Raw genomic sequence first — 17,770 nt, forward strand, 5'->3', positions numbered from 1 at the left:
TATCTAACGTCCAGCTATACAGTAATAACAAAAAACGGTCTCAGTTACTAATCTGATTGAGCAAAAGACAATCAAATGGTACCAACATTCATCTGTTTTACCTTTGAAAATGACGAGGAGAAGCAGATATACGCACAGCAGCTTCCTGCTCATGGCGATGGCGATGACAGGCACAGCTAGTTTGGGGTCCTCTGTCACATAAACAGCAACAAGTGCATGTGGGCGGGCACAAAACTTCAAGCAGCCTTCCTCCCTGCATTCATTACATGAATGGAATGGATGAACAGAGGGACCATGCATTCCTTCTACAAAACAAAAAAAAAACAAAAAAACAAAAAAAAAAAGGGGGGGGGGGGGGGGGAGTCCTTTACAGTGGACAAAGTGAAGACTTCAGATGAGAAGCTCTGTTATTGATCACATTTTAATATTTTAAGGATGTGTTTGAAAGATTCCACTCTTGCTTTTTTGCTAATACACAAATCAGTGAAATCTCACATGTTGCTGCACCTGAAGGTGGTCACTTAAGAAATATAAAAAGTGAGCCCATCAATCTGGGCTACTACCAAAGCTGTTTTCATTTGTTTGCTGTTTTGCATGTATTTTATTACTCTGGGAAATGTGGGTTTACCAATGGATACACACAACTCATACACACGTTGTTTGCTTCTATGGTATAAAGATAATCTTTGCGCAACCCCGGTGCTACAACTCCATGGACTACCAATTAGATTTGAAGAGCATAAATCTGTTATGTGGAGAAAACAGTGTTCCAAGCTGAATAGGATTGTCCACTCGTTAAGGTGAGAAATGGGACAGCTTTTGTGGCCTGTGTGGTCACATGATGTTTTTCTGTATCATGATGCACCACAAAGAATGTGAAGGGCCATGGTAACAATAAATATCTTAAGTGGTCTTAACAGATCTATTCAAACTACATTCTCCCAAAAAAACAAAACCATTTCACAGCCTGTACTATGAAGCAGGATTTGGGGTATTTGAATATGTTTCTACATTCTATTATGTTGTATGATTACTGACTGTTATTTATGTTTCACTTAGTTGAATATGACTTTTCGCTGTCCCTAAAATAGATGTTTTTCACAAGTACTCGGTATCACTGTTCCTTCTCATTTTATATGTACTTCATTCATAGTTCTGATGATGTCGCTCATGAAATAACAGTCAGGCTGGTTGATAGCCTGCTTTGTATACTTGTTGTCTGGATGGCCAGTCCTGGGTATACTAACCTTGCTTTCTGGTACAGGCCCCAGATGAGATGCCCTCAGGCTTTTCTGCCTGTTTATGACAGGATTGAGTGAGAAGAAAGACAAATAAGAGGTTGCAGATTATATGTAAGGACCACTTAAGGTACTGTTGCTTGATACATAGACTCATTTGAACTATGTGTAAAAGTGAACTAAAACTCTGAGCAGCAGTTATCTTTTAGTTTATGTTCATGTAGTCTTTATGTGCAAGATACTCTCCTTGACAGATTTCATGGTTTGTTTCTAGTCTTTGGTAAAGGTTAAAGGAGATGTAGTGCTGAAGTTATGTTTTCTGTGTTTGCTCAGCGTCTATTTATTTAAGTTATATTTATGTAATTTCAAGACAATTTAATGAATGACAGTTTAGATATTAGAGGATTATGCATGGTTGTTTTGTGGACTTTGGCTTATGATTGAAGTTCTGTCTTTTGGTGTATCCTCAGCCGATACAACTTTTTTTATTTTTTTTCCCCCAGCCTGCTTTTCATTTCACATCTGCCCTGCATTCAGTCTTATTAGCCCTGCCCTGCTCCCTGTATGTTCCCTTTGTGAAGTTTAGTTTTGTTCTGCCCTGTACAGTTTTACTTTGCCTGCACATAACCTCCACCAAAGAGCATACAAAGAGATGAACCACAATGATGAGCATAGCACAGAATTTATTTTTTATATTTATTTATTTTTGGGAGCAACTAAGTCTAAAATGAGCACATTTCTCTGTGGGAATGAATACATTTTTCAATTATAATGAAGCAATGAAAACCTGACTGAGCTGGGCAAGAGAGGTCAGCAGTGACCTGAAAAATAGTAATTGCACAGTGCTGCAACAAATAGATAACACTGCCTAATAATTTCCCAATGGGGGTACTTGCTTATCATTATTATATCTTTGCATTTTTTTTGTTAGAGCTTAAATGATTATATCTAAACTATACCATAAATAAATAGACCAAAACAAAATATACCCATAGATAATGGTCAGCAATAACGTGAATGCTGTAAGGAACAGGTCGCAAATAATCATAGCACAGCATAATCTGGGAGATGAAACAAAATAACATGCATGATTGTGCATTTTCTTAGCTTACATTATATACAACGTATATTTACAACGTAAATAAATAAATGAAAAGACAGGCAAAACAAAGCCAGCAATAGCTAATAGTTAAAGACTAGTTAGACAGAGAGAACACCAATCAAGCTGAGCCAAAGGAGCAGCAGTGACCATAAATTACTAATTAAAGAGTGCAGCTAAATAATGGCGAGACAAAACACGAAACAACCAACCACCAGTTACATAAAATTGCTTACCATAGCTGTTAGTCTTTGAAAAACTTTGAACTGTTATTACTGAAGAGCCATCAAGATGTACGCAAGCATAAGATGACCATCAACCCAGTTACTGTAGGGAAGCTGTAGCCCTTGCATGGTTGCTAAGATTGCTTCACATATTCTAACAAATAATCTGAATGAATCTAAAACAGATTTTAGTTGTTAGTTGTTGTTACCAAGAAGGAATTTTTGATTTCTACATACATAACCTTCATGACATTTTTTAAAAAGACAGCTGATGTGACCAGGTGATGTGAACAACTGACATCTTAACTGATGCCCAGGCGAATGACAGCAAGGAAATTATGAGTGAGCTGTGTGATACATCAGAAAGACAGAGGGTTTGAGAAATAAAACTAAAGGTCTCAGCATGAAGAACAATAGTTTTCCTGTCTGAACTTTCACGAAGCTTCATTATAAATGTGCTCAAATGCCTTTACCAACGTCAGCACATGATTATTTATTGTTGTTTTTTATGTTTAGGTTTCACTTATGGTCCACTGCTACTGCCGAGGAGGGAAAACATACATGTAGGATGGAGACTCTCTCCACAGTGAAACACAGTTGGAGCAGTAGGAGCTTGATGCTGCACTGAGGAGGTGGGGAAAGCTGCACCCTATGGATCTGACTGTGACTGATGACTGGGACCTGGTGCTGGGTATCCAGAAGCCTCAGAATCTGCAGGTACAGGATACTGTCCAACAGAGAAGGCAGGGGCAGGGAAGTCACTGTAGTTGGGGGCCCCAACAGCCACAGCTGGATAGGGACCAAAATCCTCACCAAGCTGATGGGTTAAAGAGCAGGAAGGAACAATGACCACTGGAAACACCACCTTGGGGTCAATAGCAAAGTACTTTAGTAAAGGTTCCTGGGTTGGAGATGTTGTGCTGAAGTTATGTTTGCTCAGCGTGACTTGTCTGTCCATTTAAGTTATTTTTATGTAATTCAAAGACAGTTAAATAAATGACAGTTTAGATATTAGAGGATTGTGCATGGTTGTTTTGTGGATTTGTATTATGAATGAAATTGTGTTATTAATGTGTTTACAGCCTAAAGCAGCATTTTCTTGTTTTCCCTTCCCTCTTGTGCTTCCCTTCATTTCTGTCCTGCATTCAGTCTCACTAGCCCTGCCATGCTCCATGTGTCTTCTGCAGCCAATCAGCTCCCAGTCTGCTCTTGTGTGTTGCCACCTGTTCCTTGTTGTTGCATAAATTCAGTTTGTATTTAAGTCCTGGTTTTCAGTCCAGGCTTGATCGATCCTTTGTTCAGTGAAGTTTTTTTTTCTTCTTCTGTCCTCTATAATTTTCCGTTGCCCGAACCTAACCTCCATCAAAGTTCCTGCTGCTGCCTGACTCCTGCATTTGGGTCCACATGCTCCACTCCTCTGAATAAGATGTTCCTCTTTGTCATGAAACTCAGATGGTATCTTGTTCTCTGTAAAACATTTGAGGTTATGTTTACAGTTCAAAACTGCATCAGTTGGTTTTCACCTCTGTCCACTGTATTCTTACACCTAGAATGAAACTTGAACTAAAGGGTATAAATAATTTATTGGGCCATCAATTAATGAACAAAGAAAATAAGTATTTATAATCTCAATCATTTCCCACAACAATGTAATTTATTTGGGGTATAGAAATGTAATTTTCCATCATAACACACACACACACACACACACACACACACACACACACACACACACACATACACACACACTGTACATTCAGTTTTTTTTTTACATGACTGTAAATGTTATTATACAGCACAATTTCAGAATTCAGCTTCAATTACACAACTTACACATACGTTTCATAAGAGATATGAGTGAATTAAGTAAATTCTGAAATTAGCTAATTTCCCTGAGGCAATTAATAAACTTTCATTCATAATAAGATATTATAGACAAATTAAGCAATGACTGATCTGGGCAAAAGAGATCAGCAGTGACTGGAGAAATAGGACCAGTAATTTAAATATACACTGCCTAATATTTTCTCTCAAGGAGTTTACTTACCAAACAAGAATAAAACAGGTCTCAATTTATCATGCAGAGATGTCATAATCTGCTAAACATGAAAATGAGCATGACACTGCAAAATTCTAGAGCTAGTATATATGCATCTGTAAATAGACAAAAACATACTTGTAATCGTTAATTGTCATCATGACTTGCCAGCTAAAAAATTTGAGCATAACCAGTAATGACTGTGATCAGCAATGACCTGACAGTTGGAAATGTGTATGTTAGTAATTTGTTCATTGGGACCATGTATAGTGTTAAACATAAATCTTACCATTTGATGTGCTGTACGACAATTAGTTTATAGATCATTTTCACCTGCAGTCCCTTCAGTAAATCAATATTAAAACATTTCTCCCATCATATATAATATAGAATCAGTGGTTACAGAGCTGAGAAGCTTTTTTGCAGACTTTTTAATTTGGTTTTAAATGTGCTGATGAAGCTCCTCACGTCATCAGGTAGAGCTTCCCACTGAGTTGTGACTTTCACAGAGAATGCTGACTGCCCAAATGTAGTGTGACGTAATGGTATAGTACAATAGATAATATAATATTATTTATTATTATAATAATATTCTGGAGAATCTAAGAGAATTTACTGAGCAAGTATAGACAAAGTCATGTAGTGGAGGAGGGGCCAAAACACTTCAAATTTTATAAACCAGGCCTGAATTTGAAGGTAATTTAAAATTCTCAAAACTCAGTAAATTATATTTCTCCAGTATCTACAGTGATGGGAATGCATTGGCTTTTTGTCCAGTGTTTTAAGGATTTATTTAGAGTTACTTAAAGGACTCAAGAGGTCTTACGGCTGTTTCTCAAGTCTGCCCCCATGCGTTTTTTTTTTTTTTGCTTTATTGATTTTATATTTAGTAGCCTCTGTTTGTGCTTGAATTTGCTCTGTTACTGTCAGATATATTGTTGCTTGCACAGATTTCCTGTGCTACAACTTCAGTTCTTCAGCTCAAGTTTCTTCTGCACACTTAAACTCAGATTTCTTCTCTGCTCTCTGATTTTTTTTTTTTTTTTTGCAACAACCCTGTCAAAATCCCCCATCCAATTGAATGGTAGGTGTAGTGTTGATCAATCAAATTATCCTACACACATCTAAAACATTATTTCCTCAGCAGAGGGACAGAAAACAAGCTCCAGAAAAAAAGCATAACATAACTTACCCCTTTTCTTTTTTCCTGTCGATAGGGGTAATAAACACAAATTTCACAACACTGCAGCGTGTTGTTCTTTAGTCACAGTGCACTGCTCCTTGGCCTCAATTCATTTCTACCTGGCCAAAGCTCACTGGGCCTACTAGAAAAAAGTAATTAACACAGGTTGGGCGGTGCAGATTCACTATCACTAGTCAGCAGCTACAGTGTAACAGATGACTCCAGTGAGCGTAGAGGAGTGGCAGGGGGGACTTAACCTGCAATAGCCTTGCACTACAAACACATGCATGAGCATACAAGCATAATGTCCACAGGTGAGGTCGCTACTGAGAAGGAAATTCTAATTTCTACATACATAACCTTTATAACATTTTGAAAAAGACAGCTGCAGCATGAACAGTGTTTGGTGTGTCATGGTGCTATTTTTTAGATATGACCAGGTGATGTGAACAGCTGATGTCTTACTTGATGCCCAGGGGAATGACATCATGGAAATTATGCTGTGTGATGGACCAGAATGACAGAGGGTTTGAGAAATAAAACGGACCTGAGCATGCAAAACAGAAGTTTTCCTGACTTCCACTAAGCTTCATTATAAATGTTCTTAAATGCGTTTACCATTATCAACATGATTATTTTAGTGTTGTTTTTGATGTTTAGGTTTTGCTATCAGTTCCACTGCTACTGCTGAGGTGGGAAAATAGACATGTAGGATGGAGGCTCTTCTCCATGTTGAAGCACAGTTGGGGCAGTAGGGGCCTGATGCTGCACTGAGGGTGGAGGGTACGCTGCACTTGAAAAACCATATGGAGCTGACTGCGGTGGAAATGGATTATTATAGCCACTTGCTATGTTTGCATGTTGACTGGGACCTGGTGCTGGGTATCCATAAGCAGGTGGAGGTACAGGATATGGTCCAACAGGGAACGCAGGGGCAGGGAAGTCACTGTAGCCTGGGGCCCCAACAGCCGCAGCTGGATAGGGACCAAAATCTGCATCAGGCTGCTGGGTTAAAAAGCGGGATGGAACAATGGCCACTGGAAACACCACCTCAGGGTCGATGGAAAAGCTGATGTCCACATACACCTAGAAAACAGGAAAGCTGAGATGTAAACTCTATCCACATCAGAAATCATTTCAATCAAACTGCCAGAATAATTGATGAATTTGACATGAATTTTATTCTGGCCCTGTGGGTTTGATCATGCTGTATTATAGTGTCTATGTTTACAAGCTGTTGTGCTGTTATGTACTTTTATATTTCTAATGATTGTGTGATTTAAAATATGTATGAGCTACAGTTACCACCATAATATAATGTCAATACTACATTATTACATACCTTAATGGTATAGGTAACTGAGATAATTTCACAGTTATGGAGAGTAAGGACAATATCTTCAGGAATCTTCAGCTGGCAGGAGGCAGTTCCCTCTGAGCTCGGTCCGATTGTGTCCCCAGACATTTTGCACAGACTGTGCCCGACAACTCTTCTGGAGGCATGGGCACGGTACACTATCCTCTGCTCCAAACTGAATTTGGCCTTCACTTTTTTGGAAGAGGAGTTGTTGATTTTGGCACTAATAGACACAGTTTCACCTATAAAGAAAATCATCACAAAATCTGTATGTCATCATAATACATCACAAAAAAAAATCTTATATAAACTTATTTGAGATGTGATAATCATCCTATAATAATACTAAAAAAGGACTTTCATGTGAATCAGCAATGACAAATGTAAAAAGGGCTATAAAAATGTGACATAAATTGACAATACATTGTAGTTAATGTTTTACACTGGGTTTTGTTATAAGTAAACTGGAGGGACATTACCTGGAGAGCAAGCTTTTCTGTTCATGGTGGCAGACATCTGGACCTCTCCTTTGGAGAAAACCCCCACATCTTTACTGACTGAACCAGCCTGGGGACACTTGAACAAATCATACAAACAAATATTTTATACTCATCAACTCATCAACATCAACTTAATTCTTCATAGGACTGAAATTCAAATTTCTGAAGAAAAAGCTTTCGTCTTGCTGTTTACTTTTGAATTTAGCCAACCTTGTCCATAACTAACACCATAAACAGTGAACTTCAACCTTATAGAATCTCAAGAGAAGAGGAGAATATAATACTTAACACGGGAAGTTAAGTGGAACTAAATTTCTATTAAATTGATAACATATGTCATTCTACCCTTACTTTCATTTGTCCAGGTTGTAGTAAGGACTTAGAGGCAAATTTGAGCTCTTTTTCTACTCCAGAAGCCATATGCCATTTCCTGGACAACTTTGCTTGTAGCTTGTAGACGATCTTTCCATGAATCCCCTTGAAGGATGATGGCATGTCTCTGAGAAAAGATGAAGAGAGAAAGGTAAAATAGAGAACCAGTCCACAAATGCATTTAAAAGCATACAATGACATAGTACTAATGCCAGATGCTTGAAATCATCACTTACTGCTGTGGGATCTGGAGGCTGAATTCAAAGCGATGATGCCCTTCGGAAAGTACATTGTCTGTAAAAAAGTGGGTAAAAAAAAGGTATAAACGTCTCTTTCCTGTAGAGAACAATGTTAGTTCACAAAGGTCAACTGATTTTGACAAATCACTGAGGACAGAGCCATCATTGAGTTCAATCACTGTACTTTGTAGGCCTATATAGAGAAAGTGAGTGAGAGCTCTATTTATAAAGGAGCATTCACACCAATTCAAGAGTTGACCATCTCAACAAAATGTAACAATCCTCGATATTTAATCAGTTACAGGTCCGAGTCCGGATAGGACGGCGTCTGGGTCCGGATCCGGTCCGCGGTCCGCCTATTGGTAAGCTGTAAAATAGTCTCACTACATATCCACTTTAACAAATAGCTATGCTCAATCCCAATATTTTGAACATCAATACTTTCTCCTAACTACAAACAGCGTCTAAAAGATGAGCAGGCAATTCATTCAACGAACGGCATTTCCTTTTTTTCTACCTTTTGCATCTTCTTTAATAAAGTATTCCTTGACTTTAAAGTATCTCCTGTGATCCCTGTGGGTTCTCCTCCTATCTCCGCTTCCTTCCGACCAGTGAACATTTGCGTCACCTTTGAGTTTCACGAGAAGGCTTTTCACTTCGGTTTCTTTTGTCAAAGTGAAAGTAAATACACCAGTGACAGTGTCCCCATTGGTGAAAACATCCTCCTTGTTAAGCGCTTCATAAATTAGAGTAAAATCCTTAATCGGGGACATTTCTAAGTCTTAACGCTCTGTTTGCACATTTACAGCAAAGAGAGAAACAGGTAGACTTAACGTATCCGGCACCGCCCCTGAAAGTGAAGTCAGTGAAGGCAAGGCAAGGCAGTTTTATTTATATAGCGCATTTCATACACAATGGAAACTCAATGTGCTTTACATAAAACAGAAACATTAAAACATACAATAACCCCCCCCCCCCCCCCCCCCCCCCGCGCCCCATAATAAAAACAAAGTACAGAAAAATAGAAAGACATACATAAAATGCTAGAATTGAGCATTAAATATAATAATAATAATAATAATAATAATAATAATAATAATAATATAAATTAGCTTTAAAAGTGAAGAACCTACTGTTACCTTCATTTTATGTTGTGCATAGAAAACATTTATGACAAAATACTGTACTGTTGCGCTAAACAGCCACTTCATTAGGTTTGCCTGAACAATCTAATGCAATAATATAAAAGCTCTGCCATAAATTCTACTTTTACAAAGATTATACATTGTTAGTTTTTGTGTATTAGAAAGGTGATAATTCTCCTTCATGTTTATTACTGAGGTAGTAGTGAGTGGTGGTGGTGGTGGTGGTGGTGTACTAGGGTGCATTATATTGAAAAGTGTTTCTAATATTTTGCCAATATGATACATATAGCCTACATAAGGTGGAAACATTTGATTTTACAGCCAACAAAAACAGAAGTGTCCTGGTCATGTCCCAGCCTGGCTTTATGTACCTGTAGGCAGTCTACCACATGCCCTCTGGCTGTTCTACCTATTCATGACAGGACTGAGAGGGGAAGTACAGATGAGAGGTTGCAGATTCTAGTTAAGGATTATCCTAATTAATACTCTCGTTGAAACTGTAAAAGTGAACTAAAACTCTGAGCAGCAATCTTTTAATGTATGTTCATGCAGCCTTTATGTGCAAGATATTCTGCTTGACAGATATGGTTCTTGTTTGTCAACAGAAATGTTTCTAGTTTTTGGAAAAAGATCCTGGGTTGGAGATGTAGAGGATTGTGCATGACTGTTTTGTGGAAATTGTATTATGATTGAAATTATGTTTTTTATTGTCCTCAGCCCAAGGCAGCATTTTCTTGTTTTTCCCCAGCCTGCTCTTCCCTTCATTTCAGCACAGCATTCAGTCTTACTAGCCCTGCCCTGTTCCACGTGTCTTCCCCAGCCAATCAGCTCACAGTCTGCTCTTGCGTCTTGCCACCTGTTCCTTGTTGTTTCATAAATTCAGTTTGTATTTACCGTAAAACTTGTGTATAAGTCGCAGTCTATTTTGGGGGGTCTCATGCTGGGGAAAACGCTTTTCTATTCAAGACTACTTTTGACTGTACCAGTAGATATTCATTTATAAACACATACGTTTATACTCTCAAACTTTTCAGTTTACTTTTATTTGAAACACAATCAAAACACACACTTTACACCTAAAACAGTGTGTAGGGTTTATGGTTAATTGTCCTGATTAGGCTATGAGTTTCAATTAATTAATTTAAAATAACACTAACTTTAATACAGTGTGTATACAGTTTGGTCTGTAAATACTGAAACATCACAGCAACTAGTGTCCCCAAATACTTCTGATCAACACACAATCATTGTTCTGTATAGCAAACAGCATCATCATCTATTTTCATTAGACGCCGAAACAGCTGGAGCTCGCAGCGCGTGCTCGACAGCTGTTTATAGGACGTATAGTTCATAAGTGTGGACGCTCACATCATTATGTTTAAAGATAAAGTTATTGTTATAGTTATCATTCTTATTGTGGATGGCCTTTTACACACCTATAATCATATGCAAATCCAAGGTGCGCCTATACAGGGTTAGGGTTAGTGAAGTGTAGTTTTATTCTGTCCTGTTCAGTTTTGCTTTGCCTGCACCTCCATCAAAGATTATTCTTCAGTTCCTGCTACTGCCCAACTCCTGCATTTGGGTCCACATACTCCACTCCACTAAACAAAAAGTTCATTTTTCACCTGTAACTCGTATGGTATCATCTATGGTTTTGTTTACAGTTCAAAATTGCATCAGTGGGCTTTTATCACATCTGTCAACTTTATTCTTACACTCAAATTTAAACTTAAGGCACTGCCATCAATTAATGAACAAAGAAAATAACTATTTATCATTTTAATCATTTCTCACAACAATGTAATTAATGTGGGATATTGAAAGGTAATTTCATCATAACACACTGTAATTAAATATTTTTCCATGACAGTGAAAGTTATTGAACAGAAGCTCAATTTCAGAATTCAGCTTCAGTTACATAGCTTACAAATACTTTTCAATCAAGAGACACGAGTGAATGAAGTAAAAATAGTTGTTTATTATACAGATGACATTGATGACTAAGTCCAGTCAAGTCAAATATATTTATATAAGTGAAAAAAGTCTTTAGTGCTTAGACTCCACAGGGAGATTTTAAATTTAGGGACATCAGTCCTGAGCAGCAGCAAGATAAATCCACCAAAATAAAGTGGGAAACACAGCCCAATATTCTCCCAGAAAGAAACAAACCTGCATAAATGCTAAGAGATTAAACACAATGATGAGCATAGCGCATTTTTTTATTTTTTGGGAGCAATTCTACACACCATGTGAGTATTACCACTACAGGTCACATCTAACTCTGAAATTAACTATTTTCTCTGAGAGAATTAATAAAGTTTCATTCATAATAAGATATTGAAAACGTAGAATTCAGCAATAACTGATCGGTGCAAAAGAGATCAGCAGTGACCTGAAAAATAGTAAAAGCTATTTAAATAAAGATAGCACTTCCTAATATGTGCTATATATGCTTACTTACCAAACAGGAATAACAGAGGTCTCAATTAACCATAAAGAGACGTCATAAACTTCTTAGAGATTACAATTAGCCGTGGGTAATTGGATCTACGCAAGTGTAAAATGACCATCAGTTTGGTTATTGAAGCTGTAGAACTTGCATGGCTCCTGAGATTGCTTCATGCATTCTAAGAAATAACCTGAATGAATCTGAAAAATATTTTAGTTGTCAAAACACAGTTAAAAAGACAGCTGCAATATAGACTGGGCAGTGATTAAAAAGACTGCAAGTTAGGCAGACAATCAAGGTGTGTGACTGTGCTAATGCCCAGGGGAATGACAGCAAAGACATTATGGGTAAAGTGTGATGGATCAGAATGACAGAGGGTTTGAGAAATAAAAGTCTAGCCCTGAGCATGAAAAACAATAGTTTTCCTGACTGAACTCCTTCATGATTATTTAGTGTTGTTTTTGATGTTTAGGTTTTGCTATCAGTTCCACTGCTACTGCTGAGGTGGGAAAACAGACATGTAGGATGGAGGTTGTTCTCCATGTTGAAGCACAGTTGGGGCAGTAGGGGCCTGATACTGCACTGAGGGGGGAGGGTACGCTGCATTTGAAAATCCATATGGATCTGACTGCGGTGGAAATGGATTATTATAGCCACTTGCTATGTTTGCATGTTGACTGGGACCTGGTGCTGGGTATCCATAAGCACCCGAACCTGAAGGTACAGGATACGGTCCAACAGGGAACGCAGGGGCAGGGAAGTCACTGTAGCCTGGGGCCCCAACAGCCGCAGCTGGATAGGGACCAAAACCCCCATGAGGCTGATGGGTTAGAAAGCAGGAAGGAGCAATGACCACTGGAAACAACACCTCAGGGTCGATGGAAAAACTGACGTCCACATACACCTAGAAAACAGGAAAGCTGAGATGTAAACTCTATCCACATCAGAAATCATTTCAATCAAACTGCCAGAATAATTGATGAATTTGACATGAATTTTATTCTGGCCCTGTGGGCTTGATCATGCTGTATTATAGTGTCTATGCTTACAAGCTGTTGTGCTGTTATGTACTTTTACATTTCTAATGATTGTGTGATTTAAAATATGTATGAGCTACAGTTACCACCATAATATAACTACATTATTACATACCTTAATGGTATAGGTAACTGAGATCATTTCACAGTTATGGAGAGTATGGACAATGTCATGAGGAATCATCAACTGGCAGGAGGCAGTTCCCTCTGAGTTTGGTCCGATTGTGTCCCCAGACATTTTGCACAGACTGTGCCCGACAACTTTCCTGGAGACACGGGCGTGATACACTATCCTCTGCTCCAAACTGAATTTGGCCTTCACTTCTTTGGAAGAGGAGTTGTTGATTTTGGCACTAATAAACACAGTTTCACCTGTAAAGAAAATAACCATAAAATCTGTATGTCATCATAATACATCACAAACAATTATTTTAAATGTGATAATAAGACTAATGCTAATAACAATAAGAAGAAGAAGGAGAAGAAGAAGAAGAAGAATTTCCTGTGAATCAGTAACTAAACATTTAATACATAGGTTTTTTAATACACTGTTGTACAGGGACACTGGGTTTTGTTATTAGTAAACTGGAGGGACTTTACCTGGAGAGCAAGTTTTTCTGTCAATGGTGGCAGACATCTGGACCTCTCCTTTGGAGAAAACCCCCACATCTTTACTGACTGAACCAGCCTGGGCACCCTTGAACAAATCATACAAACAAACATTTACAAACATACAAATATTTTCTAAAACTTAATTCTTCATAGGACTGAAATTCAAATTTCTGAAGAAAAAGCTTTCATCTTGCTGTTTACTTTTGGATCAGGTCAACCTTATCCATAATGACACCATAAAAAGTGAACACTTTAAAATCCCAAGAGGAAACTTCCAGGGCCAGGTTGGAGATGGGTTTAACAATATTGCAAATGTTCTCTTGACTCTCTGACGAGAAACAAACAAACAATAAAAAAGCTTTCCAAACTTTTAACACTGTTCACTGCCAAGTGCCAACTCTATCTTTTACAGTGGGATCCGCTCCACACACAAAAAACTAGTTTGTTGTTTTTTCTCAACATATCACACATTACAAGCATCTTTACTGCCTGAACCAGCCAGGGCACCCTTGAACAAATCATACAAACAAACATTTTATACTAATTTCTTTTTAACTTAATTGTTCATATGGCTGAAATTCAAATCTCTGAAGAGAAGCTTTTGTTTTGCTGTTTACTTTGGGCTTAAGCCAACTGTGTCCATAATGACACCATAAAAAGTGAACACTTTAAAATCCCAAGAGGAAACTTCCAGGGCCAGGTTTGAGATGTGTTTAGCAATATTGTAAATGTTCTCTTGACTTTTTACAGTGGAATCTGCTCAACACACAAAAGACTGGTTTGTGTTTTTTCTCAACATGTATCACATCACACATTACCTCCTGCTGTCTCCATACTTTAAATTGTTTTAAAGTATAACACACTGTGTTGGTATGTTAGAGATTTTTACATAGCAGACTTAATGGCACTCTTTCGTGGTGTACACTGCACTGTATACAACTACTTTCACACTTAAGATATATCTCTTCATTTCTGTAATTTCAAACAAGTGTCTCTAAAGCCATCTAACTTTGTCATGTTGTCACCTGCTCCCTTTCCCTCTCTTTTCCTTGTCATTCCCTACCTTTCTGCCAGACACCTTCAGAGTCTTGTGGCCTCTCTGCATGTCATTTCCAATGCATTTCCATACACTCCTGTCCTTCATTACCTCATTTAGCCTCAGGATACACTGTATATGTGAACCTGTATATGGTCTGTTTTACCTTATGTTTGTTTGAAACCTGTGCAGCCCTTTCAGGTTTGTTTGCATTGTTGGATATCCTTGTCAACAGTAAGATGGATTATTGACAATAAATTACTGTGACTGTAGTCCAACCGGTTTTGCTGGCTGTGTCTACATTTGGAACAAAGTTTCTGTTGTCTAATTAATTGCTGTTGCATAATAACTGCAATATAACTAGTCCAACCAGTTTTGCTTGAGTGTGCATTTAGAAGTTAAGTGGAAATAAAATGATATTAAAATCATAGCACATGTCTTTATATACTTACCATCACAGGTTGTAGTAGGGACTTGGGAGCGAACTTGAGCTCTTTTACTTCCCTGGAAGCCATATGCCATTTCCTGGACAACTTTGCCTCCAGGGTGTAGACGATCTTTCCATAAAGCCCTTTGAAGGATGATGGTAGGTCTCTGAGAAAAGAAGAAGAGAAAACCAGTGCACAAATGAATTTATTAGTAAAAGCATACAATGACATGGTATTAATGCCAGATGCCTGTAATCATCACTTACTGCTGTGGGAATTTGAGGCTGAATTTAAAGCGATGATCCCCTTTGGAAAGTTCATTGTCTGGAAAACAAAAAAATGGGTAAAAAGGGTTATTGTCACTTTCCTCTAGAGAACAATGGTAGTTCAACACTGTCCAAATATATATACCTTCTAGTTTTGAGGTTGTTTACCAAAAGAAAAACAATGTCAATGAGGTTGCAATAAAGTATAAACATCCTACTTAGCTATAAAGTATGTCAGCAAACAGTGTCTCTAGGTTATTAGTAAGCTGTAAAATAGTCTCGCTATATATCTACACTAAACTAATCCCACTATTTTGAACATCAATACTTTCTCCTAACCACAAACAGCGTCTAAAAGATCTTTTTTCTACCTTTTGAATCTTCTTTGATCAGGTATTCCTTGACTCTGATGTATCTCCTGTGATCCCTGTAGGTTCTCCTGTCATCTCCGACCCCGTGCGTCCAGTGAACGGATCCTTCACCTGTAATTTTCACTACAAGGCTTTTAAATTTGGTTTCTTTAGTCAAAATGAAAGTAACCAGACCTGTGACTGTATCCCCACTCGTGAAGACGTCCTGTTTGTTGAGAGCTTCATATGTCAGAGTTAGATCCTTTATCGGGGACATTTTGTTCCGTCTACTGCTGTTTACACACTTCCAACATATACACACATCGGAAAGATAGATATCTGCCTCGTATCCGGGCACCGCCCCTGAGAGTGAATCCCTCATAAAAACTTGTTAACTTTACTGAGTGTCGTGCGTAGAAAACATGTATGACAACATACTGTTGCGCAGCTTATAGTGCGCAACGCTGTTGAGCAAAACAGCCACTTAACGTATGCCTGAACAATAAACATAAATTCTACTTTTACGCAGATTATACATTGTTTTTATTTCTCCCAGCCCGCTCTTCCCTTCATTTTTGCCCTGCATTCAGTCTCCCTAGACCTGCCCTGCTCCGTATGTCTTCTGCAGCCAATCAGCCCCCAGTCTGCTCTTGTGTATTGCCACCTGTTCCTTGTTGTTTCATAAATTCAGTTTGTATTTAAGTCCTGGTTTTCAGTCCAGTCATAATGGATCCTTTGTTTAATGAAGTTTGTCTGTCCTGTATAGTTTTTCTTTGCCTGCACATAACCTCCACCGCTGCCACCGACTTCTGCATTTCTCACATGCTCCACTCCTCTGAATAAGATGTTCCCTTTTTACCTGGCGCTGACACTGGTATGGTATGTTATTCTCTGTAACAAATTTGAGGTTTAGTTTATAATTTAAAACTGCATCAGTTGGTTTTCACCCCTGTAAACTTTATTCTTACACTTAGAATGAATCTAAAGGACAGCAATTAATGAACAAAGAAAATAACTATCATCTTAATAATTTCCCACAATATAATTTATGTGGGTTATAGAAAGGTCATTTTCTATCATTACACACACTGTACATTAAATATTTTTCCATGACTGTGAAAGTTGTTAAATAGATGCACAATTTCAGAATTGAGCTTCAGTTACATAACTTACAAATAAATTCCAATCAGGAGAGACGATTGAATGAAGTAAAAAGAGTTGTTTATTATTAAGTGTTGTCAAAAGTCTTTGCTGCTTAGACGCTACATGGAGATTTTAAATTGAGGGACTTTTGAGCAGTAGCAAGATAAATCCCCCATGAAGTCCAGAGACTGGTGGTGGTGGATGATGACTTCTGCTGTGACTGAACAGGCCTATGATATTATTGAAGTGATGCACTGATAAAATCTGCAAAGACTGGGCATTGATTAAAAAGACTGCAAGTTAGGCTGACAATGAAGGTGTGTGACTGTGCTATTGGTTAGAAGTGATGTGAACAGCTGACATCTTAATTGATGCCCAGGGGAATGACAGCAAGGAAATCACGAGTGAGCTGTGTGATGGATCAGAATGACCTGACAGTTGGAAATGCGTATGGTATTTGTTTATTAGGAACAATGTACAATGTTCAACATAAATCTTACCATTTGATGTGCTCTACCACAGTTAGCTTATAGCTCATTTTCACCTGCAGTTCCTTCAGTAAATCAATATTTAAACATTTAACAGCACAAAAACACCCAGGACTCATGCAAAATACAAAACTACACAAAATCTACCATCATATATAATGTAGAATCAATGGTTACAGAGCTGAGAAGCTTTTTGCAGACTTTTTAATTTGGTTTTAAATGTGCGTCATCAGGTAGAGCTTCCCACTGAGTTGGGTGAAAGTAATTTAAAATTCTCAAAATTAAATTATATTTCTCCAGTACTCTACAGTGATGGGAATGCATTGGCTTTTTGTCCAGTGTTTTAAGGATTTATTTAAGAGTTATTTAAAGGACTCAAGAGGTCTTATGGCTGTTTCTCCAGCCTACCCCTAACATGCAATACAATAAGACATATGGCAAAGAATCATTGCGTGCAAAGAGAGACAGTTTCTAATATGTCTAAAAGTTTTTAACCATTTTCTTAACATGTTTCTTAAAGTTTAAATTTGGATCTAGTGTCACACCAAGATATTTAAAATCAG

The 17,770-nt window shown here is 37.9% G+C and overlaps 2 protein-coding genes across 2 annotated transcripts; both read right to left on the reverse strand.

Moving 5' to 3' along the window:
- Positions 1-6,463: 6,463 nt before the first annotated feature.
- LOC128364942 (arrestin domain-containing protein 3-like) lies at positions 6,464-9,023 on the reverse strand. The gene is made up of 6 exons (XM_053325558.1): positions 8,768-9,023; positions 8,248-8,305; positions 7,991-8,138; positions 7,619-7,715; positions 7,125-7,381; positions 6,464-6,868 (listed from the first exon to the last, which is right to left on the reverse strand). Exons 1-6 carry the CDS (start codon positions 9,021-9,023, stop codon positions 6,464-6,466), a joined length of 1,221 nt encoding a protein of 406 aa, XP_053181533.1.
- Positions 9,024-12,307: 3,284 nt separating this feature from the next.
- On the reverse strand, positions 12,308-15,881 carry LOC128365128 (arrestin domain-containing protein 2-like). Its single transcript, XM_053325769.1, has 6 exons — positions 15,598-15,881; positions 15,227-15,284; positions 14,985-15,126; positions 13,485-13,581; positions 13,000-13,256; positions 12,308-12,751 (listed from the first exon to the last, which is right to left on the reverse strand). Exons 1-6 carry the CDS (start codon positions 15,851-15,853, stop codon positions 12,341-12,343), a joined length of 1,221 nt encoding a protein of 406 aa, XP_053181744.1. The 5' UTR covers positions 15,854-15,881; the 3' UTR covers positions 12,308-12,340.
- Positions 15,882-17,770: the final 1,889 nt, after the last annotated feature.

Source organism: Scomber japonicus, chromosome 9 (assembly GCF_027409825.1).
Source record: "Scomber japonicus isolate fScoJap1 chromosome 9, fScoJap1.pri, whole genome shotgun sequence".
NCBI classification, from domain to species: Eukaryota; Metazoa; Chordata; class Actinopteri; order Scombriformes; family Scombridae; genus Scomber; species Scomber japonicus.